The sequence below is a fragment of the Stenella coeruleoalba genome (assembly GCF_951394435.1).
Source record: "Stenella coeruleoalba genome assembly, chromosome: 9".
NCBI classification, from domain to species: domain Eukaryota; kingdom Metazoa; phylum Chordata; class Mammalia; order Artiodactyla; family Delphinidae; genus Stenella; species Stenella coeruleoalba.
Genome location: NC_137155.1, coordinates 60,730,924 through 60,755,553, shown reverse-complemented (window position 1 = coordinate 60,755,553; position 24,630 = coordinate 60,730,924). Strand labels below are relative to the sequence as shown.

The 24,630-nt window shown below is 39.1% G+C and overlaps 1 protein-coding gene across 8 annotated transcripts in view; it reads left to right on the top strand.

Moving 5' to 3' along the window:
- Positions 1–24,630, top strand: part of PDE1C (phosphodiesterase 1C) — a 586,532-nt gene that overhangs the window by 512,332 nt on the left and 49,570 nt on the right. For all 8 annotated transcript variants that reach the window (XM_079931073.1, XM_079931071.1, XM_079931072.1 and 5 more), the window contains 5 exons: positions 2,829–2,930; positions 4,633–4,753; positions 13,739–13,820; positions 17,288–17,408; positions 19,485–19,660. In XM_079931073.1, the coding sequence (XP_079787199.1) occupies positions 2,829–2,930; positions 4,633–4,753; positions 13,739–13,820; positions 17,288–17,408; positions 19,485–19,660 (602 nt within the window). The remainder of the gene's footprint in view (positions 1–2,828; positions 2,931–4,632; positions 4,754–13,738; positions 13,821–17,287; positions 17,409–19,484; positions 19,661–24,630) is intronic.

Below are 24,630 nucleotides of genomic sequence, written 5' to 3'. Positions count from 1 at the left end.
GAATCTGAAAAAGAATGAATATATGAATAAGTATAACTGAATCACTTTGCTGTACACCTGAAACTAACACAACATTGTAAATCAATATACTCCAATGAAATTTTTAAAAATTATATTAAAATTTAAAACTTTTGCTCTTTGAAAGACACTGTTAAAAAAAAAAAAGCAAGGTAGGAAGTAGAAGTTATTCACAACTCATATATCTTACATATGATTTGTATCCAGAATGTATAGTGTACTTCTACCGCTCAATAAGAAGAACACAAACAACTCAAGTTTAAAAAGGGTAAGGTCCGTGAATAGACATTTTTGCAAAGAAGACATACAGATGGCCAGCAAGCATATGGAAAGATGCTCAACATCGCTAATCATCAGAGATGCAAGTCAAAACCACAATGAGATATCACCTCACACCTGTCAGAATGGCTATCATCAAAAAGATCACAAATAACAAATCTTGGGGAGGATGTGGAGAAAGGGAATCTTGTACACTGTTTGTGGGAATGTAAATCGGCGCTGCCACTGTGGAACGCTGTATGGAGGTTCCTCAAAAAACTAAAAATAGAATTACCATATGACCCAGCAATTCCACTCCTGTGTATATATCCAGAGAAAATGAAAACACTAATCAGAAAAGATACATTCTTCCCAATGTTCATAGCAACATTATTTATAATAGCCAAAATATGGAAGCAACTTAAGTGTGTATCAACAGACAAATGGATAAAGAAGATGTGGTATATGTATATAATACTACTCAGACATGAAAAAGAATGAAATCTTGCCATTTGTGACAACATGGATGGACCTGGAGGGTCTTATGTGTAGTGAAATAAGTCAGACAGAGAAAGACAAATACTGTATGATATCACTTATATGATAGAGGTAGGAGATTAAGAAGTACAAGCTACTATGTATAAAATAAATAAGCTACAGGACTATATTATACAACATAGGGAATATAGCCAATATTTTATAATAGCTTTAAATGGAATAAAAATTTTGAATCCTTATGTTTTACACCTAAAACGAATATAATATTGTAAATCAATCTTAGCTCAATTAAAAAAAAGGGGGGGGGGGAAGGGTCTGAAAGAGGCATTTCCCTAAATAAAGATATACAAATGGCCTATAAGTACATGAAAAGGTGCCTGACATCATTAGTCATCAAAGAAATACAAATGAAAAACACACTGAGATACCACTACATATCCCTTAGAATGGCTGAGATATAGAAAATCTGGAACTTTCATACACTGATTGTCAAAACATAAAGTGATACAAACCACTTTGAAAAATTTTGGTAGTTTTTTAAATAAAGTTAAACACTCATCTATCTTATAAACAAGCCATTCTACTCCTAGGTATTTACTCAAAAGAAATGAAAACGTATCTACACAGTGACTAGTACATAAACACTCATAGTTTTATTCATAAGGGCTCCAAACTAGAATCGAATAACCCAAATGTCCATCAGCTGGTAAATGGATAAATTAATTGTGGTGTCCTCGTATGATGGAATACCATTCAGTAGTAAAAACAAATGAACTGTTGATGAACAACTATGTGGATGAATTGCAAATCATTATGCTGAGTAAAGAAGGCTAGAAAAATAAGAGTACATGTTGTATTTTATATGTGTGTGTGTGTGTGTGTGTGTGTGCGTAGGCAGATACATATAAGTGTGTATACCTACTGTCTAGTTTAATATATATGTGCATGTGCCTATGTACTCTACATATATGTGTATATACACATGCACATATATATCTGCTTTATGCCTCTCTAGTTTGCATTTTCTAGTTATATATATGTATGAGTACATACGCACACACATATATAATAAAACCAGAAAGACATAAAGCAAACTATCTAGACATAAAGCAGATCGAACGTTGCCTGGGGCCTGTGGGTAGAGGAAGAGGTGAGCTGCAAAGAGGTTTGAGGGCGATGGAAATGTTCAGAACCACGACTGTGGTGGTCCTTCCAAAAGTTTTACTCAACTGTTAAAACTAATTGAAATGTGCAACTTTTAGGGAAGCAGTTTATTCTATGCGAATTCTACTTTAATAAAGTTCTTAGAGAGAATAAAAAGATCAGTGTTTGGCAGGGGTTCAGGAGCAAGAGGAATGAATAGGTGGAGCACAGGGGATTTTAGGGTGTTGAAACTATTCTGTCTGATACTGTTAATGGTGGGAACAGGCGAGTATGCATTTGCCAAACCTCATAGAACTGTGCAACATGAGAGTGGACCCTCAGGTAAACTATGGACTGGAGTGAATGTAAGGTATCGATACTGGTTATCATTTGTAACACATGTACCGCATTAATGTAAGAGGTTAATATTGAGGGAAACTGCAGTAGGGGAGAGCGTATATGGGAGCTCTCTTATACTATCTTCTCAGTTTTTCTGTAAACCTAAAACTGCTCTAAAAAAGTCTATTAAAAAAAGTGAAACACCTATATCCAACATGTACTTTGGATTATCAATCCCCCTCCTAGGATTAATTTCAAATTAATTTTTTCATAAAACTTGAATTCTTAGAGAAAGGAATGCTTTACTACACTTTCAGTTTCTTTGGAATTTTTCCTGTAAGTTAATTTTCCAAATGATATGTGCATTCCACATATTATATTCCTAATAAATGATATCCTTAATCTTTAAGCTTCCTTTATTCCTCATAAAAAAGTCCGCCTAAAAGACTCAAGTTAGATTCGAAATGTCACAACCAATTAACTAATTTTGGTTAGAAATGGCAAAGAATAAACTAATTTCTCTTTCCATTTTTCACTTCTATCCTTTTTTCTCCATGGGGTGTCCCTGAAAGGGAGTTTCGGACCTTGGTAATTGAGATGGTGATGGCTACGGATATGTCCTGTCATTTCCAGCAAATCAAAGCGATGAAGACTGCTCTGCAGCAGCCAGAAGCGTGAGTGGGCCTGTGACATCATGTGTTTTCATAGGTGTTTGACCTTGTCTTTGTCCATGTCACTGTACCTTTAAATTTTATCTCCTTCAATATGACTTTATTGAGTGATCTCATAAAATAATGATGCTTGGAGGAGAAAGCATGAGAATTGTACCTATCAAAGATATATTCTCATTAGGGTTGAAATAACAATTTGCCCCAGTAACAATTTGCCCCAATTAGAATTTAAAATATTTCCGTCAGAAACGAAATTTTGGAAGGTCCACTCAATGCAGAGGCAACAAATAAAGGTCAGTGAGTGACTCTTGGATTCTTGTTGTCTTTTTAATGATGGCAGTCATTCCAGAAACGGTTTTGAGTCAGTTTCTGAGGTGTCCAGTTCAATAAACATGGAGACCTTGCTGATGAAAATCCCAGTTGTAGGATGAATTGATGGTTTTCCCCTAGTTCAGCTGCAGTGGGGTTTGAGATGGGAGAATGGAAGGGATTTTATGTTTTTATTTTATTTTTTTTTTAATTTTGAATTTTATTTTATTTACTTTTTATACAGCAGGCTCTTATTAGTCATTGATTTTACACACATCAGTGTATACATGTCAATCCCAATCGCCCAGTTCATCCCACCACCACCACCACCACCTGCGGCTTTCCCCCCTTTGGTGTCCATACGTTTGTTCTCTACATCTGTGTCTCTATTTCTGCCCTGCAAACTGGCTCATCTGTACCATTTTTCTAGGTTCCACATACATGCGTTAATATATGATATTTGTTTTTCTCTTTCTGACTTATTTCACTCTGTATGACAATCTCTAGATCCATCCACGTCTCTACAAATGACCCAATTTCATTCCTTTTTATGGCTGAGTAATATTCCATGGTATATATGTGCCACATCTTCTTTATCCATTCGTCTGTCGATGGGCATTTAGGTTGCTTCCATGACCTGGCTATTGTAAATAGTGCTGCAGTGAACATTGGGGTGCATGTGTCTTTTTGAATTATGGTTTTCTCTGGGTATATGCCCAGTAGTGGGATATATATACCCAGTATGGTAGTTCTATTTTTAGTTTTTTAAGGAACCTCCATACTGTTCTCCATAGTGGCTGTATCAATTTACATTCCCACCAACAGTGCAAGAGGGTTCCCTTTTCTCCACACCCTCTCCAGCATTTGTTGTTTGTAGATTTTCTGATAATGCCCATTCTAACTGATGTGAGGTGATACCTCATTATAGTTTTGATTTGCATTTCTCTAACAATTAGTGATGTTGAGCAGCTTTTCATGTGCCTCTTGGCCATCTGTATGTCTTCTTTGGAAAAATGTCTATTTAGGTCTTCTGCCCATTTTTGGACTGGGTTGTTTGTTGTTTTAATATTGAGCTGCATGAGCTGTTTATATATTTTGGAGATTAATCCTTTGTCCATTGATTCATTCACAAATATTTTCTCCCATTCTGAGAGTTGTCTTTTCGTCTTGTTTATTGTTTCCTTTGCTGTGCAAAAGCTTTTAAGTTTCATTAGGTCCCATTTGTTTATTTTTGTTTTTATTTCCATAACTCAAGGAGGCGGATCAAAAAAGATCTTGCTATGATTTATGTCAAAGAGTGTTCTGGAAGGGATTTTAAAAAATGGTGATTTGTTAAAAACTCTTATTGAGGTTCTGTAAGTTGGTCATCATGTGTTTGGATCCTTTGGGTTTACAGAATTGAAAAGCCCAAAGCATTATCCCTGATGTTGCACACGGCAGACATTAGCCATCCAGCAAAAGCCTGGGAGCTCCACCATCGCTGGACGATGTCACTCCTGGAGGAGTTCTTCAGACAGGTACCTTGTTGCTCTGCTAACCACGCCCCCACTGCTGTCATCCATGGACATATCCTGAATTTTATATTTCAGCAACATTGTGATAAAGACTATTGTGATTACAGTCATCTTCTTTGTGGAGGGAGGGTTCACAGCTTTTTTTTTTTGGTCTTCTGGTCATGTGATATTTGAATCTCACCTAAATTCTGATTCTTGGACTGTTATGGTATTTCTATCCTATGCAAAAAAAAAAAAAAAAAAAAAATATGCATTTCCTTGTGGCAGTCTTTTGTCAAAATGTCAGCTGATGAATGCTTTTACTTTTTGAGGGGGTGAATGACCAAATGGCAGTCGCTTTAACTCGCTTCTCTGTTATAATTGGCTGGATTGTTCCCTTCTAGCAGACAAACCCATGTTGTCAAGTTCCAAAGCCGGGTGGGGCAATTTGAGGTCAAGAAATCACTAGAAGCTACTGTTCCAATTATATTTAAACTTAGTACATCCTAAGACACAGGCTTGTGTTTTCTACAAGAATAGTGAGAGTCTTTAATGAGGATACATTGCTTTGAATTTTTTTTAAAAAAAGGTGCATAGAAGTAGAGAAATAAAAAGGTAAATAAATGCATAGCCCAAGACTGCTGTCTGGTCAAACCCAGACATGTGTGCTAAGCTCATCTCAAGAAGAGCTGCCATTAAATATCTGCTTTGAGATGTGAGGTCCTGAGGTTGAAGGCAAGATGACATGTAGATTATGGGACCTGAATTACAGTTAATTCATATTAATACAGTTAATTCATTAATTCTTGTTAATTTACTGAGAGCGGTTACAGTATGGATTCAGAGACCTCTGAGATTTCATAAAACACTACATATTAACACCAGTCTCAACTTTGTCCTCTAAACTGACAAGACATGTACTCTTTCACTGGTTACTCAGATTTTTGGACGCAAATTACTCTTACGATTACTCTTATTCTTATGATTCTAGTTTGAATGGAGAAATTATAGAAGGCATTTCTGTGTTTGTTTTTTTCCTTCTGAAGCTGCACACAATATCCAGTAACAATGTGGGACTAGAGTTAACAGCATATTAGGCAAAGTTCAGAAGGCCCTTTATTGGAATTTTTATTCCAACGGGTTTGTGGTCTGGAACTAATGAAATCACTCCTCTGGTTCCCAGTGGTCTCATCTGTGATTTGTCTTTTGGAAGGTGGGAGGATTTAAAGGAAGGTTGAACCAGATTTTTTCCTTAGTGTCCTTCCCACATTAAATGTTCTACATTTCCTTCATTCTGTCCAAGGGTGCACATCAACACGTGCACACACGTGTGCCCCCTTAAGCTGTTCTATGAATACGCCAGCAGGTACCTTATTCAGCATATGGCTGTTTCCCTTACATGGTCATTGCTTGGCCTCACAGAGTAGTTCTCAAGGGGAACCGAAGGGCGTGAGAGGAACTAGAGCTGTACACGTGTGGCCATGCTGTATATACAAGAATGACTGCAAAATCATCCTTAATCGAGGGCTGATTTTGAGCCATTTTTCCAGAGGTTACTTTTCTAATATTAATGAAAGAATTTTCTCCAAATCTCCACTTCCCTTATCATATGCTTTTTTTGATTATTGCTTTTGTAATAATACTCCCTATAACTAGGAATATTTAATCTATAGCCAGAGGTAAATCATCACTAACTCATATAAGTTTGAGGTATTGAAGTGATTCCTTTTTTAAATTGTGAGAGAGTGAATATGAGAAATTACTTAAATATGTGAACATTTTTTCCCATTAAAGGAAAGCTTGTTTGCACAAACATAAGCTTGAATTGAAAGAAAATGTACCAGAGGCAATGTGAAAATAAGCATATTGAATTTCTTGCCAATTGGGAATGGAATGTTATCTCACTGGACTGGAACTATTTTTTAGCAATTATGATTCAGTAAATTATTTTTATTGACTTAATGTTTTAACCCAGATGCCATAAGCCATGGTAAGTAACCCACGTAGGAGAAATGTTGCCTGAGTTCTTAACTATAGATTTTAAATTGGACAGTTCAAATGGGAAATCTCAATGGGACTGTAGAATCGTTGAAAAAATTACATTTAGAAATTGGGTTATATTTCAGAATAAGGGCATATAGCCTCAGTGCTGATAGACCAGACCTTCTATGCTTTGCTAAAAGAGTAAGTTACATCTTCAGTTTTACAACCATTTTTTACAAAATCCAAGCCACTGCCTCAAGTCTTTTACAATGAAATATTGACTTTAAGGAAGTATAAGTTTGCCTCTTTGGTGAATACATTTTGAGATTCATTTCCTTAGTATTGCTGTATATTTTTCAAACATCTCCTATAATTCTTTTAATTTCCTCTGTGTTTGTGGTTGTTTCCCCGCTTTTATTTCCTATATCAGTGTCTTTTTCCTTTCTTCTGTATGAAATTAGCTAATCATTTGATTATTTGCTAATCTTCAGCTAATCTTTTTTATGTTATGATGTCAGTTACTGTTTTCATTTTTATTAATTCATTTCTTCTGCTTGAGTTTATTTTGTTCTTTTGCTAATTCCCTGAGTTGGATGCTCAATTCAATTATTTTCATTCTGCCTGTTTGATATTAGAAAATATAAGGCTAGGAGTTTGTGTTATCATGAATCTCGTAGGTTCTAATATGCAGGTGTTCACAATCCTTCTTTTCTAAATATTCTGTAATTTGGGTTTTGATTTCTCTTTTGCCCAAAAGTTGCTTCAGATGGAGATGTTTGTTTATGTAATTTTCCAGTGGTAATTTCCTTTGCTTTCTACTTTTGCAGTTAATTTGTGGCTTATTGAAATTTGATCAAAGGATTGTTTTCATTGTTTGGATCTTACTGTGAAACTCATTTGACACCTACTTTATAATCAATTTTTGTGAATGTTCATGGCTCTTGAAAAGTAGGTTTATTTTCTACTTACAGGGTATAAAATGCAAAGAACACCAAGCACATCCACCTTATTAGTTATGTCATTTAGGTATTTTATATATTATTTTAAAAATTTTGATCTATCATGGGCTGACAGGTGTTTCTATTATTTTCATTTTCTATGTGGTATAGTTTTTGCTTCATGCATGTTGATTCTGTGTTATTTGTGTTCTTGGATATTCATAACTGTTAGATTTTCATAATTTACTGTACCTTTATCATAAAGCCCGCTTCTTTGTCTTATCTAATGCTTTTACCTAGAATTCAAATTCGGCTCATTTTAAGAAGAGACTCTTGTCTTTGCACAACTTTCTACACTAAACTTTTCAGAGACGCTTTGATTTGGGTGTGTCTTTTAAACACTGTATATAATTGAGGTTTTTCTATGAGTCAATCTAAGATTCTTTTATTATTTGAAACCAGCCATATTAACATCTATTGAAATGACAGGCATCTTTGCTCTTAGGTGCTGTCATATTTTATATTATGATTTCTGTTTTTGTGGCTTCTTTTTAAATCTTTCACTATATTGGTGGTACCTTCTGCTTTGTTATGTTTTTATTTCTTCTGATGACTTGAAAGTTTTATATTATGTTCTAGTGGCTAACGTGATAATGAAAACTTTACATCCTCTATTTATTTAGATAGTATCTATTGCCTCCCTGCAATACGTCCTCTTGCTGCTTCCCCAACACATCATTGTAACTTGCTTAATTCTTGTAGTCTGTTCCTTTGTTATTTAAATAGAGCTCTATTCCTTTATATATCAGGATTAAATGGTATATTTGCACCCCCATTTTTAACGCGTAAGAAGGACAGCACTTATTCATAATTCCCAACACCTTTCCCGTTTTCCTTTCGTAATATAACTAATTCCTTGTTACTGTTTGTTGGCTATATTATTTCTAAATTCTTAATATTTTCTAAGTGAGCATTCTGTCTCATGTACTATATGCTGTTTACAAAACACACACCCAAAACAGTGTGACCCAGAAAAGTGGAAAATAAACAAATTTGGCAAAGGCATAATTCTCCAGTTGTTCTTGTCCTGGCTCTACTCAGTGCTGCCACTTCGGGCATGGTTGATCCATTCACCTATTCGTTGGTCAAAGTTGTTCCTTGAGTGGTTTCTTCTAGAAGTGCTAAAAACCACATTTTTGTGTGTTTGCAAGTTTTTCTACTGCTGTTATAGTTGGGTCACAGTTTGTCCGGGTAAGACATTTTTTTGAATCAAACCTTCTTTCCCTGAGGTCTTTTTTAGATTTTGTTCAAATGTCTTCCACCTATGAATGTTGTTATGGGGAGGTTGGAGGCCATGCTAGAATTATTTCCACGTCTAGGTGATATGTCTTTTTGCTTATGTGCCCTAAGGATAATTTCTTTACCTGTGAAGCCAGGTGACATTACTAGGATATATTTCAATAACGAGTGTTCTATAATAGCTTTTCTTGGGACCTGGCGTGCTCTTTTTCTGTATAGATTCAAGTTACATTCATTAAATTTTTAATGATTTCCTTTTCCATTTGTTTTTGTTTCCTTCTTTAGGAAGAACAGTTATTCATATGTGACCTCTCTTGTTTTTCTTCCATGTCTGTTATTTTCCTTTAAATCTTCTTTAACTCTCTGATCAGTGGTATTTTGTTCAGTCCTGAACTCCATGTCCCTTACTGTGTTTTTATCCAGAATAACTCTCCTTTGTTTGGCTTCCAACACAATCTTCATTTATATGATGGTTCTGTTTTTCTTTTCCATAGCTTCCCTGAGCTCTGCTAGCTCCTGGTTCCCTAAGCCCTGGTTCTTGATAATTTCAGGTGTTTCTTTCGGATCATGGCAGTATGTTTGGTCATCACTTGGTGGCACTGTTTTTTCTGGTGAATGTTCCCTATCTGTTATTTTTATTTTTCTGTTCCTTTATTTATTTTTTTTCTTTTCATGTGAAGTAACTTTTCATAAGTTTTTTTTTCCTGGTACTGGTGATAGTGCTGCCTCCTCTTTCTCTCCCCCCTCTTTCTCCCCCCCTCTTTCTATCCCCCCTTTTTCTCCTACCCCTCTTTCTCCCCCTGCTCTTTCTACCCCACCTTTCTCCTCCCCCTCTTCTCATTCTCCTCCCTTCTTCCTTCTTCTTCTTCTTCATTTTATTATTATTTACCATCTTTGAGTGAAATGCATTATTTTTTGACCAACTATTTGCAAGAGATATGTGCCAGGGAGAAACTGGAACAGCAATATTCTAAGTTCCATGGTTTATTATAAGGCTTCTATGACATGGGGTGTGTGTGTGTGTGTGTGTGTGTGTGTGTGTGTGTGTTAGCCTTTACTTCTTCCTGGTCAAACAGTAGGCAACAGTTGTAGGACGGCTCACAGTTCAGTCTCTGTCATCCACCCACTTTCTTGCCATGCTTGTGTGTTTTCTCAGTCAACATTTTCTTCTCTACTATTCCTTGGAGCTAAATAGGGTGCAGAGTAGCTCCTCACACCAGCGCTTACTGTCTCTCTGGTTTTCCCATGTAATGGATGTGGGGTACTTTTCCTGTCTGAGTGAACTTTGGAAACCTCTATTCTTCAAGCTTTATCTGAGATCTGCAGCCATAGGCCTCTTATCTGGGCATCTTACCTCACCCCTCCCAGATATTCACAGCATTTTGCAGCCGTTCCTCACGTAGTTTTGATTTGAGATTACAGATTTCTCCTAATATTCATTTGTGTTTCTGTTGTTTGTCATTCTCCTGTTTTGAGAAGATAATTTCTGAGAGGGAAGGGCAAAGATGTCTTTACTATACTTATCTTAAACCCAAAATCATAATAATTTTCTCATACCTCATATTTGTAACTTCTTCCTCTGGGAAAGAAGAATGTACATTGCTGCATTTTGTTCAACTTGATGCTTTTGTTGCCTCCCCAATCAAATACCTTTTCTTCAGTCTACCTGGAAACACTCGCTTGAGATATCACCTAACAGTCTTTTGAAGCTCTTGCATTGAGAGATGCCGTCTGCCCTGTGAACTTCCAATACAGAAAGAACCTTTGTTTCTCTTAATTGGCTTGCTGCTTACAGATAGCTGCTGTAACAAACAAACACCCCCATGTATAACAGTACACATAAAATGGAATTTTATCACCCACTCATGTAAAGTACCGACAAGTGTTTCTTGATTGGCAAATGGTTTACAATAAGCAGTGATTTTAGATCCAGACTCTACCATCTACATGGCTTCCATGGTGCTTATCTACATCAAGCAAGCAAAAGAAGGGAGGACATAGAAACATAGGCATAGGTGATTTTATAGGCCAGAACTGTGGTGGAAATACATCCCCTCTCCTCCTGTTTTATTATCTAGCACGAACTGGCACAGATTCTGGGAATCGTAGTCTAGCTACATGTGGACAGGAAATGGAGGGGGGGGTGGTTTGTGAACAACTAACTGCCTAATTGCTCTCTCAGCTTGCTTGTGATAAATGTCCAAGTGACCAAAGGAACTTGAGTGTTTCTAACCAAATTCATCTTTTCATTCGTTCAACTAACATTCCCTGTGTTCCTTTTGTAGATTGATTCTGTGACCTTATCAGTCAGTTATCTTAACCCCTACCACAAGAATGATAGTTATTTATTTTCTGGCACTGTCCTGGAAGAAAAAAAAATGAGTTCCTTTTAAAAAAATCCTTTGTGCTGACTGAGACTTTCCCCCTTTTTTGAAAATATTGACCTCTTTGACAAAGAGGAAGGTGTATGAATAATTCCACAAGGGCCAGTAGTTAAAGAGTTGTACAATATTTTATCAGTCAAGCTGGATTCACCTGTAGAAGTACATTCTTCTGTATTACTTTCTACATATTTTTTCCAATTTATAAATGTATCTGTCCTCCAGAGGGAATTCAGGGACCACTATCTTAAAATAGGTTTTTAGTAGTTGGTAGTAATAGTTAATTAAATCCAAAAGATGTAAGTGATGTGTGAATGTGGGTATGGACAAGTCCATGGGATAAGAAGTTGCTTAATATCATGTACTTTTTCAGTAATAAAATCCAAATTAATGCATACATCTTAATAGTCAAGTGGTTAGTGTTCTTCTAAGCCACACCCATTAAAATGCACCAACAAAACAACTTATATCCCTGCTTCATAAGGAATAAGAGTGGGTTTTATTTGTGTTAGCTGAGCTAGCCCACTAAACCAGCTACACAACAACAATTTATGTTATAAATACTCTTCCTTCTCGTCATACTGCCCAAGTAGAAATAGCTTTGGAGTAAGTTATTTTCATCATGCCACTTGAGAGATAGAGCAGCCCTCAGCAAGGCATACTCAGAAACAGAGGGACGATTGTGTCCCATGGGCTGTTCATACAGGAAAGAGTACAGAAGGAACTAAGCCACTTCAGGACTGTTCCTGAGACCCTTGGATGTCCCCAGCGCCCATTGTGACCCCCACTGTTCAGCTTCCTCAGACGCCCATTCCTTTTCCTTCTTTTCAATAGATCTTAAATGTGCATGTGAACTAGCATCCTTTCTCTTTGGTAACATGCCTTAGAAAGAAAAAGCATTCAGTTTTTGAACTTTGATTGTCGAATTAGGTTATTACTCTTTATTTACTATAGGTTCATTGGCCACATTTATTCTAATCAGAGTGTAACAATTAAATGTAACAAGTTCACTAAAAGTTTCTCAGATCCTCACTTAGATGGTAGAAATATCTACTGGGAAACAATAATTGTTCTTTTAATTCATTTATATACATTTTGTCACTTAATCTTCATTGTTACTTGATGACATAAGGATTATTATCCCACATTTGAATTGAATGTGTGGGGCTTCCCTGGTGGCTCAGTGGTTAAGAATCCACCTGCCAATGCAGGGGACACGGGTTTGAGCCCTGGTCCGGGAAGATCCCACATACTGCGGAGCAACAAAGCCCGTGCACCACAACTACTGAGCCTGCACTCCAGAGCCTGCGAGCCACAACTACTGAGCCTGTGCACCTAGAGCCCGTGCTCCACAACAAGAGAAGCCACTGCAATGAGAACCCCGCGCACTGCACCGCACTGCATCAAAGTAGCCCCCGCTCGCCCCAACTAGAGAAAGCCTGTGTGCAGCAACGAAGACCCAAACACAGCCAAATAAATAAATAAATAAATTTCTTTAAAAAAAATAGAAATGTGGAGAGGGAATATAAACTTCCTATGATCACACAGGTGGCGAGAGCAAGGCCAGATTCAAGCCCAAGTCAGTAGCCATTAACCTGGGCAGATTCTTTTCTGTTAAATTGAATCAGCACAACTTTGCGGCTCTCAGAAGGGTGACACATTTTCCCTTTCCTCTGGGCGTGTGACTGAAGTATTGCGCTCTGGTTCAGAATGGTTTTTAAAAATCATCTCCATCACTATTTAGACTTTCCATAGCACTTGCTTATTATAGTCTTGCTTTTTGGTGAGACTGAGAACATATTGGCCAGAGAATCATGTTTTATTATTGTCTAACTTGATAAACACAAACAATTATTTACTTTGCTTCTTTTTCATTCTACTTTTCATCGTCACTGAGCCCTGCAGTGAAGACCCCAGAAGCACTTATTCCAGCTGTTTATGGCTTTAGGTAGCACTTGGAGAATGAGTCCAAATCAGTCCAATTAGCATTGGTGTCTTAGACACTCCCCACAACTGGGAGGGGCTTGCTGGCTCAAGAAAGGCCAGCACAGGGCAGGTCAGCACAGGGCAACTGGAGAGCACACAAGAATTCTGACTGCTGTGCTGGCTCTAGGCCACAGGACGCGTTGCTTTTCTTGTTTTCCTTGGGGGACCTATTGCTTTCTGATGAGGCTTTCTATACAGCAGCATGCCCCTTTGCAGTTGGATGGAATGATTGGATCCCGGAGGGCTTCAGCCTCTTGGTGTCTTGTATGCAGAGGAGCAGGTCCCAAAAGGACATATTACATAATCTAATGGGAATAATTAAAGTAAAGACCAGTGGCCTTTGTGGCAGCTGGAGTTGTGAAATAAAATCTGGGCAGCTCAGCCTGTTGTTGTTAATTTACTTTGACCTCCTGTTTTTCTAGGGTGATAGAGAAGCCGAGCTGGGGCTACCTTTTTCTCCTCTGTGTGACCGAAAGTCCACCATGGTTGCCCAGTCACAAGTAGGTACGTGTTTGCCAATCCATTGGATGGAACGAGAAATCAGAAAGGAGTGTCTGGAAGTAAGCGCAGATGCTCCCAGTGGTTCTTCAGCTGGGAACCTGGCTCCATTCTGCTTGCTGTGCTCATGGCTTTGGCTGGTTGAGCTGATGGAGCAGCTCTCCCCATCCTTCTCCCGGAGTGTAGCTGGTTCCCAGGAAGATTAGACAGTGACACAATGCTGTCTCCATCATTCCCTGCCAAGAGAAAAAGGGACCTTAACACTAAGGCAATGACAAGAACTAGTGGTGGGAAGCCATGCTATTTCAGTCTCTCCATTCTACATGCAATACCAGAAGTTTCCTCAGTGATGCTTCCTCTAGCCCTGTTTCCAGGACAGCACCATTTCCTGGATGACCCTACTTCCAGGAATGGCTCTTTTAAAATGTTTCCTTCCCCTTCCTCTTTCCTCCCTTCCTTCCTCCTCTCTCCCTCCCTCCCTCCTCCCTCCCTTCCTTCCTTCCTTAAAAATAAAATTTAGCACTTTTTTTTTGGTAAAGATAACTTTTACACTGCTAATAACCATAATATATGGGCATTACAGAATTCTTCAGGTGTGAGGGAGGGTACCAGTGCCAAACATAAATTAAATGTCATCAGTGATCTCCACCTTGGAAGAGTCTGAAATCATTCAAAAAATAAATTCAACAAAGATTTATTGATTTTTTTCTACTTGTGTTTTGGGAACTTATTAATTTTTTTCATATTAATATATTGAGTTCCTGTTAGGTGTAGGACACTGCTAGGCACTGTAACAGATGTTATAAAAAAAACAAAGACAAATTATACATGGTGTCTGCTCCCAAAGGCATTGAACCAGTATTGGGTGGTAGGCAAGAGATTGAGAAAACAAAATCTATTAGATTGTTACAATGCTAAGGTAGAGATTGTACATGGTACAATGAGATACAGAACAGAGTGTGTGAACATTAGACCCAGAAAGACTTGTTTAAAGGTAATGTTTGAGTTGAGTCCTAGGAGATAAGTAGGCAGTGTCTAGGCAAATGGTGATATGTGTTAGAGGTGGATAGGCGTGGGTGGAAGGAAATTGCAGACAAGGACCAGCATATACTAAACAAGGAAATTTAAAACAGTATAGTATTGTCAGGGAATTAATTACAAATAGTTCCATTTGGCTGGAGCAGTAGGTAGGGAGTAGGATGTGGTGAGGGACATGTTTAGAGAGAAAATCAGGTCCAGGTTAGGAATAGCGTGTGCTTATACTTTCCTGTAGGAAATGAGGGCACAGCTGAAGAATTTTAAGTAAGGTTAAAACTATATATAAATTGATGTTTTAGAGTAAGAATCAGCAAACTATAGCCTGTGGGCCAAATCTGTCCAACTGCTTGGTCTTGTGAATAAAGATTTATTACAACACAGTTAAGCTCATTCATTTGCATATTGTCTATGGCCGCTTTTGCACTACAGTGGCAGAGTTAAGCAGTTGTATGACAAACTCCTTGGTTTAGGTTTTGTATGTGGCCCACAAAACCTAAAATATTACTATCTGGCCCTTTACAGAAAAGGTTTGCCAGTCCCTGCTTTAGAAAGATTTCTCTCTCAGTAGTATGGAGGATTAATTGGAGGGTTTTGAGTAAGACTAGAGGCAAGGGCTCCAGCTGGTGCTTTCTGCAATGTTACAGGGAGGAGATGTTGAGTATCAGAACTAAGGCAATACAGGAGAGAGGTAGCATATAAAACATTAAGGATTCAGCTGGATGCAAGGCTAAGATAAAGGCAGCAATCTAGGTTGAGTGGTTGAGCCATGTCCTATTTACAAGGACTGGAGGGAAAGCTGATGAGTTTGTTTGGGTTTGGACATGTTGAATGAATTTAACTTGTGAGAAAAAAAAAAAAGGTGAAAATACTGTCATCAAACACTTCAATTTCAGCTTAAAATTATACTGCAATTAACTGCAATTCAAATTTGGCTATCAGTGTTTCTTTATCAGGACACTATTGGTATTTGCTTGGGACAATTCTTGTCTTGCCAATTATGTTACAGGATTTTTAGCATCCTTCACTGCTGGGCGTTGAATGCCAGTATCACTTCCACCTTGGTCACTGTAAAAACCAAATAAGCATTTGTATGTTTCCAAACACTGTATTTCCTTTGACTGGTCTCTAGTTTCATGTGGCTGTGTAATGAGTTATCACCCTTAGTTCCAGATCCTGTATTTTCTCCTGATGTGTCACAGAACACTGGGGTATTTTTGAACTGTTGAGACAGTCAGTCTAGCCCAGCATCAATTATCTCCCCAGCATGGCGATCTCTCAAAGGTATAGTTCCAGATCTGACCCTTCTCCTAGTTTCCAACCCTGTTTCTTCCAATTCTTCTGACCCTCTTCCATCTGGATAGGTCCCTGGTACCTCAAGTCAGCAAATCTAAGACCAAGCCCACCATCTTCCTCCCCAGTCACATTCTCCCCCGTTGTCCCTGTTCTCTCTGCCTTCCTGTTGGAAGTCTCTGACAGACTCCACCTAGAGGCAGGACCGCCTCCCACTGCGCATGTATCTGTGCCTCCACCACACTCTCACCTTAAAATGGCACTGGATCCTGCCTTCCTTACCTTGCCTTTGAGCTATTGCAACAGCTTCTAAAATGAGTTTCCCAGCCTCAGCCCCTATGGCTCTCTCCCTTCCCATCCATCTTGCCAGATTAACTTTCCCAAATAACATCAGAAAAAAATCTTATTACAATGCTGCCCAGACATCTCAAGGGGTTCCTAATGCCTATCTAAATCCTAACCTTTAGCCTGATACTTAAGAACCTCCCTCCTGAGCTGATAATGACCTGCCTCCCCAGGCTTTCCCTTTCTGACTTCAAAAGAATCCCTAAGCCCCAGTCATTCTCCAGACACATCCTGCACTTTTCCCTATCCTTGTCACTTTGCTTATTTCACCCCCTGCATCTAGAATGAATACCCTTAAGGGCTCAGCTCAAACATCACAACCTCCATGATGCTGTTTGCAGCCTTCTCGGTGCAAGGGAAAATATCCTCCCTCCCTTACCTTCTCAGGAGCCTTTATTTGGGCTTCTCCGTTAGCCCTTTCCATTTTTGTGCTCATTTAATTCCTCCTATAACCTTCCTAGGGCAGGCAGGTTGTGTTACACATCTTAGTCTTTTATGCAGCACCTATTACATCGTTTTTTTACATAGTAGACGTTGAACTTGCATTTTTAAGCACTTTATTGAACTATCTCCTAAAAAGTTATAGGAAGGTCATGTAGGAGAAATGGAACTGACTCCTGATATTCAAAGCAAGGAATATATTAAATGATTAAGACCAACCTGGTCTCTCCTAATCTGATCTGGCACTCCTATGAAGATGAATTTTAAAAGAAAGATACAACCCATCAGTTGGCATGGGAACATATGGAAAGGCCCAAGTTAATATGCAGTTCCTCTGAAGTTTTGCTGTTTCTCTTCAGGCTTCATTGATTTCATTGTGGAACCCACCTTCACTGTGCTCACGGACATGACAGAAAAGATCTTGAGTCCACTAATTGATGAAACCTCTCAAACTGGTGGGACAGGACAGAGGCGTTCAAGGTCAGTGCTGAATCTTGAAAGCTGGGGGTCAGGGTGGCCTGTCCATGGGGATAGACTTCTTCTGGAAGGGATGGGGGTGGTACTTCATAATTATGTTCATCCTACCTCCTCCTTATAAAAGATAAAAGGAGGGGCTTCCCTGGTGGCGCAGTGGTTGAGAGTCCGCCTGCCGATGCAGGGGACGCGGGTTCATGCCCCGGTCCGGGAAGATCCCACATACCACGGAGCGGCTCGGCCCGTGAGCCGTGGCCGCTGGGCCTGCGCGTCTGGAGCCTGTGCTCTGCAACGGGAGAGGCCACAACAGTGAGAGGCCCGCGTACCGCAAAAAAAAAAAAAAAAAAAGATAAAAGGAAGACTCAAAGTTGTACTCTCTGTACTCTCCAGGCTGGCCTGTAAGGGGATGACCAGGATCTAGGTGATGACCAGCAGGTTCCCAGTACCAACCCCCCACCCCGCATTCTCTCTTTTGGCAGCTTTGCTCTCAACAGCATCAGTCACTGCACTTTACCTGCTGGGCCCAGAGGGTCCTTGCTCCCCATACTCCAAAAGGAAAGTACCACTGATCAGAGTTATCACAAGAAATGAAACTGACTTTCATTTCTAGGTTCAGGAAGAAAATAGAAACAAACTGAAATTTTAAATCACCTTCTGCCACAACTTCACTATATTGAGGGTAGTTTAGTAGTCAAAGAGCACAGCCTCTGGAGTCACAATCCTGGCTTAAACATCCTGATTCCATTACTTATTAGCTGTGCTATCTCAGGCAAGTTGGCTCAGTTTCCCCATCTGAGAAAGCATGGATTCTACTCATAGGTTACTGGGAGGATTAAATGAATTATTTAATCTCCGTAAAACCCTTATAACAGGGTCCAGCACAGGGGAAGTGTCAGCTACAATAAAGCTAACGCTCGGTCTTTACTAGTCGTATTACCAGTAGTACAACTCTCCCCTCCTCCTCGTCCATGCAAAACCTTGGGCTTTGTCATAAAGGAGAGAAATGTAATGAAGAAAAAGAAGAAAAGAGCAAGAGAAGGAGTAAATAAGAGGAAGAAAGGCAAGAAGAATATTAGGACAGTGGGACCCCAGGGATGCTTAAGATGGAGGGACCCAGTCAAGGCTACTAACAAGGAGGACAGAAGCCCCCTGCCAGAGTCCCACAGCTCCACAGCTCTGCCGGCGCTGGGCTGAGACCTGCCCTACTTATCTAGTCAGTCTTGGTTGTCATTCAGTGGATTTGCATTTGCGTCAGTCACTACTGTAGCTCCTTGGGAGTGTGTGATACTTTAAAGTTTCCCAGAAGGATGGTCCTTCCTATATTATAATATTATATATATTACTGTATTCCCTATGTTCAAAGCTTAAAATGATACCATCTTTAAAAAGGTCTCCTGCATGACTGATCTCCCACAATCTCCATGCTGTCTGTGCCTCTCCACCTTCCCCAGGAACATAAGGAAATCACCTTACTCGGGCCTTGGGGATCCTGAGATCAGAGGATCTTGACTTCAGGGGGAGGGAGAGCTGGAAAGAAAGAGGACCAAGTGACTGGGTAACTTGGAAAAGTGGTCAGTGTGGAGGCAGGTGGGTGAACTGTGGAACCAAGTAGCAGTCAAGTTTAAATGCATTGATTTCCGAAAGTCAAAGGCAGAGAATTCTTGTGTGGGGGAACCTAGTCATATGGAAAAAGAACATCTGAACTATGGGGACTGTGGGGACGATCAATAGTCATGAGGCTGAAATCTTGGGGTTTTGTTTTCCTGCTGAATATGGAGACTTTCCCAGCTGTTGAATATGGAAAATAGGAATTACAAAGCTCAGGCCCCAGGAATTTCACACAGCGAAATTGAGTGTCAACTGAGTGTTAACCACTCTTCTCTTAGGCTTGTTTATATCGGCACACATTTTCCAAACACTAACCCTCCTCTTCCGTATGTTGTGGGGTTTTTTTGAATTTTTTATTTTATTTACTTTTTTATACAGCAGGTTCTTATTAGTTATCTATTTTATACATATTAGTGTATGTATGTCAATCCCAATCTCCCAATTCTTCCGTATGGTTTTTTTTTTGTCCTCCAGTTTGAACAACATCAGTTCGGCAGATGCAAAGCGATCAGGTGTCAAGAGCTCTGGCTCAGAAGGAAGTGCCCCAATCAACAATTCGGTCATCCCTGTTGACTGTAAGAGTTTTAAAGCCACTTGGACTGAGGTGGTGCACGTCAATCGGGAGAGATGGAGGGCCAAGGTGCCCAAAGGTAACGTGCTGCTGGGGAATATTATCCAGACCACTCAGACCCGCTTACAAAGCAAGGCACTGCCGCCCCTGATTTATAGGTGTTGCAAATGAAGCACAAACTCAGGATATAAATTCAAATCGCTGAATGTTAGGATCGACCATCTTTTGATCTTCATTATATCGAACACTCAGTGCACGAGAGAATGGGGCTGGCCACCAAGCTTCCCGACAGCGTGACCTTTGTGCTATATGACCAGACTCTTCTCGAAATGAAGATTCTACAGAGAATGGGTGTTGCTATTTCTTGGTTTCTGCTAGGCCATTTTGTCATTCTTATTTCATGTCATGCGGCACATTTATGAGGCCTTTATTCCTTCTTTTATCTAAATGAAGCCTAGTCAGTAGCCACTTCGGCCATTATGTTGGGATAGAAGGGACTTTAATCTCCTTACATGCATTTTTATCTTTCATGTTCTCAATTTCCCTTCAGCCATTACTCAGGCTAACCTTCTGAGATGAAGGTAATGTGCAGGTTAACAGAAATTTGAAGACAGAAAAGTCATCACTCTTGATACTAGAAACAAACAAACAAAAAAACCCTGAAATCTGTTTTTCTGAAATTCATTTGCTCATATGCATGTTTGTGTTTATTGAGCATGTGCTACATGATTCGTACATACTGCATGCTCATGCTATAGTCTAGGTAGGAACACATCCCTGAGGTAAGTTTTAGGAAGCTGTGATGCCTGATTCCAGAGAGGGCACAGGCGTGGATGGCTCTAGAGCCCAGCAAGGAGACTGATCTCAATGGGGTTTGTGGAAGTGAGCCTTCAATAACAGTCAGGTTTCGCCAACATCTATTGAATGCCTACCGTATGCCAGGCTCTGTACTCTGTGTTATTCACAGAGGTGAATAACAGACATCCTTGTCCTCAGAGCTCACGGTCTCCTGGGTGGGGTGGGGAGGCATTTGTACAGAGTTTCTTTCAAAGTAAGAATGGGAGTTCAGTTGAAGCTTTGCACTCATCGCCAGCACCTACTGGCCCCGAGCCCCAGACACTCATTATAGGCAAGGAAAGTTTTATCTCCGGTCACAGCATCCCACACTTGTATCCACCCAGTGTCTGCACAAGTGAGAAGAAGAGTAGGAGTAGACAGGCACAGCACGTTCTGGCAGTCTTGGTCCTCAAACATTGGGGGCAGGGGGCTGCTTCTAGTGTGGAAGAGATAAGACCTCACTGCTGGAATTATTCAAAGGCCAGCACTGTGTCCTGTCCAAGTGGCTGTTCAGTTCAGGTGGGGCAAAGGGTTTATCTTTATGACTCTTTTAAGGCATAATTGGGCCCTTATCATTTGGGGACAGAGGTTGCATCCTGAGCTCTGGAGGGAGCCAACGCCTCTTCCATATTTTAGGTGTGGCCTCTCACAGTCTATTCAGATGCTTTAAACATTGAAATCCTCCCTGTTGGCAGGCACTGCAAGCAGCAGTGGTAGCTACCGCATCATTTCAAAGAAGCACTCGTCTTTTTTGTTTTGTTTTGTTTTTTTTGCGGTACGCGGGCCTCTCACTGCTGTGGCCTCTCCCGTTGCGGAGCACAGGCTCCGGACGCAAAGGCTCAGCGGCCATGGCTCACGGGCCCAGCCGCTCCGTGGCACGTGGGATCTTCCCGGACGGGGGCACGAACCCGTGTCCCCTGCATCGGCAGGCGGACTCCCAACCACTGCGCCACCAGGGAAGCCCCCAAAGAAGCCCTCTCTTATAATCAATTACACTCGTTACCCTTGAAAATTCAGTTCCTGACAGCACGCAGTTGAAAGTGGTACTTCAAAATAATTTGTCTGCAATTGTGTGGCTTACTAAAATTACCCTCTGAAACTAATCACCTGGGGGAGCATTAGACAGTTTCTTTTCTAGGAGAAAATTGGCCCTTTAAAAAGAACAGATAAATAAGCACTAATAGTTTTTAAATATGTGAGGTGTGCTGATAGAGATAGTCTTAAGCTAACTTGTCCCTAACCTTGGTCAGGGTGCTTGAGAAGGCATCTTGTAGCTAGGATTTGAAGGATGCCTGGGGTTGAGCCATGAATTTGGAAAGGGAGAACAAGGAAAAAGGGGTAGACAAAGGCACACATATATTTCGTGGGAGGATAGTTTGGGGATCAAAGCAAAAGTTGGGAAAAGAGAGAGTTGAATCCCTACTTGCCCTGTGCTCTTTGGCAAATTCAGACAGAGTCTTTGAGAAAAATTCCCTTTGGGGGATGATAATAGACATCGCAGAGTTGATGAAAAGAACAGGAATTACGTATGTAAAGCACTGAGAACAGAGCCTGCACATGGTTAGTGCCTGATAAGTAGTAGCTGTTATTTTGAAAAACTGGAAAAGAAAGTTAGAAGTTTGAATGCATAGTTAAGAAGGTGGTGGTCAAAATGCCCACCTGTAATTAATATTTTATAACATTTTCAGCTTCCCAATAATGCCGTTGGCTGGTTGGCTGGTATTAAGAAATTCAGTTTGCATCTGTTTTTCCATTGGTGGTTGGTTTGTGCTGTACTATTCCAGGCTGTTTTGCTCATGACTCTTTTTTACCAGAAAACCCTGATTTCAGCAAAGGCTGCCCTGCATGGGGCACTTAAATATATGTTGTTATTAAATTGATCAGAAATGGAATTGGATCTAAAGTTTTAGTTTTATTAATCAAACTGATTTACAGAGCTAGCTAGGCCAGAACGCATAGTTGTTAGGAAAAATTGAATCAGTAATTTTTTTACAGCTCTTAGGGCTGAAAATCGTTATTCCCAAACAAAGATGTGTAGGTATAACAGTTTGCAAGTCTGATAAATATTCATCAGTTTCCATTCAGGATTTAATACTTTTTAAACATTTTTTTCTGGTGTAAGAATAGTAGGTGTTTAGGTTACCATGCTGAAATATAAACAAAATATATAAAGAAGAAAATAAAAATCACTCATAACCTCTCCAGCCAAATATAACTACTGTTGAAATTCTGATGTAATTCTTTTTAATTCGATTTTCAATGCATATTTATAAGTAAAAATTTCCCCTTAAGTTGAGATTATAGTGTATGTAATATAGTATTTTCCTTCTCTATTTCTATTTTGAAGATTTTATTCTGATACTGAATATTCTTAGAAAATATGATGTAAATGGCTACGTTGTTTGGAATACCATAGTTGAACCATTTCTCTGTTACTGAGCATTTTGGTTTCTAGTTCTTCATTATTGTATATAACATGGTTATGAACATACAAGTTCAGCAGTCTTTGAGCCTACATCTGATTATTTAGGGTAAATTTCTAGATATGGAATTCCTCTGTCAAAGTAGATGAAAAATTCTAAAGCTCTTGATGTATATCATCAAATTTCTTTCAGGAAAGTTTTTTTTTTAAACCGTGTTCTCTTTCAGTGGAAGTGTAGTGAGAGTGCCATTTCCCTATATTTTCCCCCTTTATTTTTCTCATTGGGCTGTTTATATTTTTATTGCTGATTAATAATAACTTTTTATATATTAAGAATAGTAACTCTTCAGTTGACAAACTGTCTTGCAGTTTCTGCCCTGCCTCTGTCCAGTTAGTTTGTCATATATTATACCTTTTAACTTTGTTTGGTTTTTTAAAATATATCCTATTTTTATTTTACTACAGATTATCTTCATATTTTTTATTGAATTATGTCTCTATCAAGGTAAATATGAAATAGTATATAATGATACTCCTTTGCAAGTGCTGAGAAGTTTATTGAGTTTTTAAAAATTTCCTCCATTGTCACTCAGTTTTTATTGAAACAATAAAAGATTTTCAACCTAGGTGATTGTAAGTAGATTGCTATTTTACAATTAACTTATTCTTTAATATTATTTTAAATATTTGCATCAAGTTTTGTATCTAGCTTAACAATTATTTTTATTTAACACTATGATGTACTGGTTTTACTGTGCATCAATAACATATTTTCCTCATTCCGAGTTTTTTTTTCCTTTTTTTTTTTTGGCCACGCTGCGTGGCTTGCAGAGTCTTAGTTCCCCAACCAGAGATTGAACCTGCTCCCTCGGCAGTGAAAGTGCAGAGTCCTAACCACTGGACTGCCAGGGAATTCCCTCATTCTGAGTTTTTAATTGATTGAATTTTTCTGTCAGCTGAAGCACTTTTGCTAAAATTTTTAGAAAGGTCCAATGGGAACATCTTCTGAGTCCTGAATTAGCTAGGAGTACCTTTCTGTTGTTCTTGTATATAATCAAAAGTTGACTACTCAGAATTCACATAGTGCTTGGTTGTCTTCATTAAGTTAGTTTCTCTCCTTTTCTTTCTTTCTCTCTCTGTTTGTAGGTGGTTTAGGTAGGCATTTCAGAGAATTATATTAAGGAATACTTAGCCCCATATCATTTTTAACCAAGAGCCTATAGTATCATTATTCAGAAAGGCAAATGAAATGAAGAAATCAATGCATTTCTCCAAGACTGCACAGACATTCAGTGTGGGATAGAACCAGCTCTCAGGAGGAATGTAATTTATAGATCATGAGGGCTGTGCTCTACCTTAAGTCTTTATTAGCTCCTTGCTTTTGGCCATTTTCATAATGATCACATCACTACAGATGGTGTGAAATGGAAAGCAGAAGGAAATGAAATTGAACTGCAATGTTTGCTTTCTACTAGCCTAGGAGCCTAGGAGTTCCATGGATGTTAAATCTAAAACCTGAAAAGTTCATTCTTTGTATATATGTCATCTCTGGAACTGTTACCATATACAAATTAATTGTTCTATCACCTTCTTTGTCTCATAGTAGGAAAGATTTTATGTATATTAATATTTCACCTTGAAAATATAAGAGGATTGGATTACAGTGGAACAGATGTTCCTTCTGTCAATTTATTTTCTCTTTTCTTATTTATGTGTTTGCTTGTTTTTGTCTACTTATTTTGAGTAGTAGCACTGGATGCTGATGGCTGATCACACTAATATCAGATATT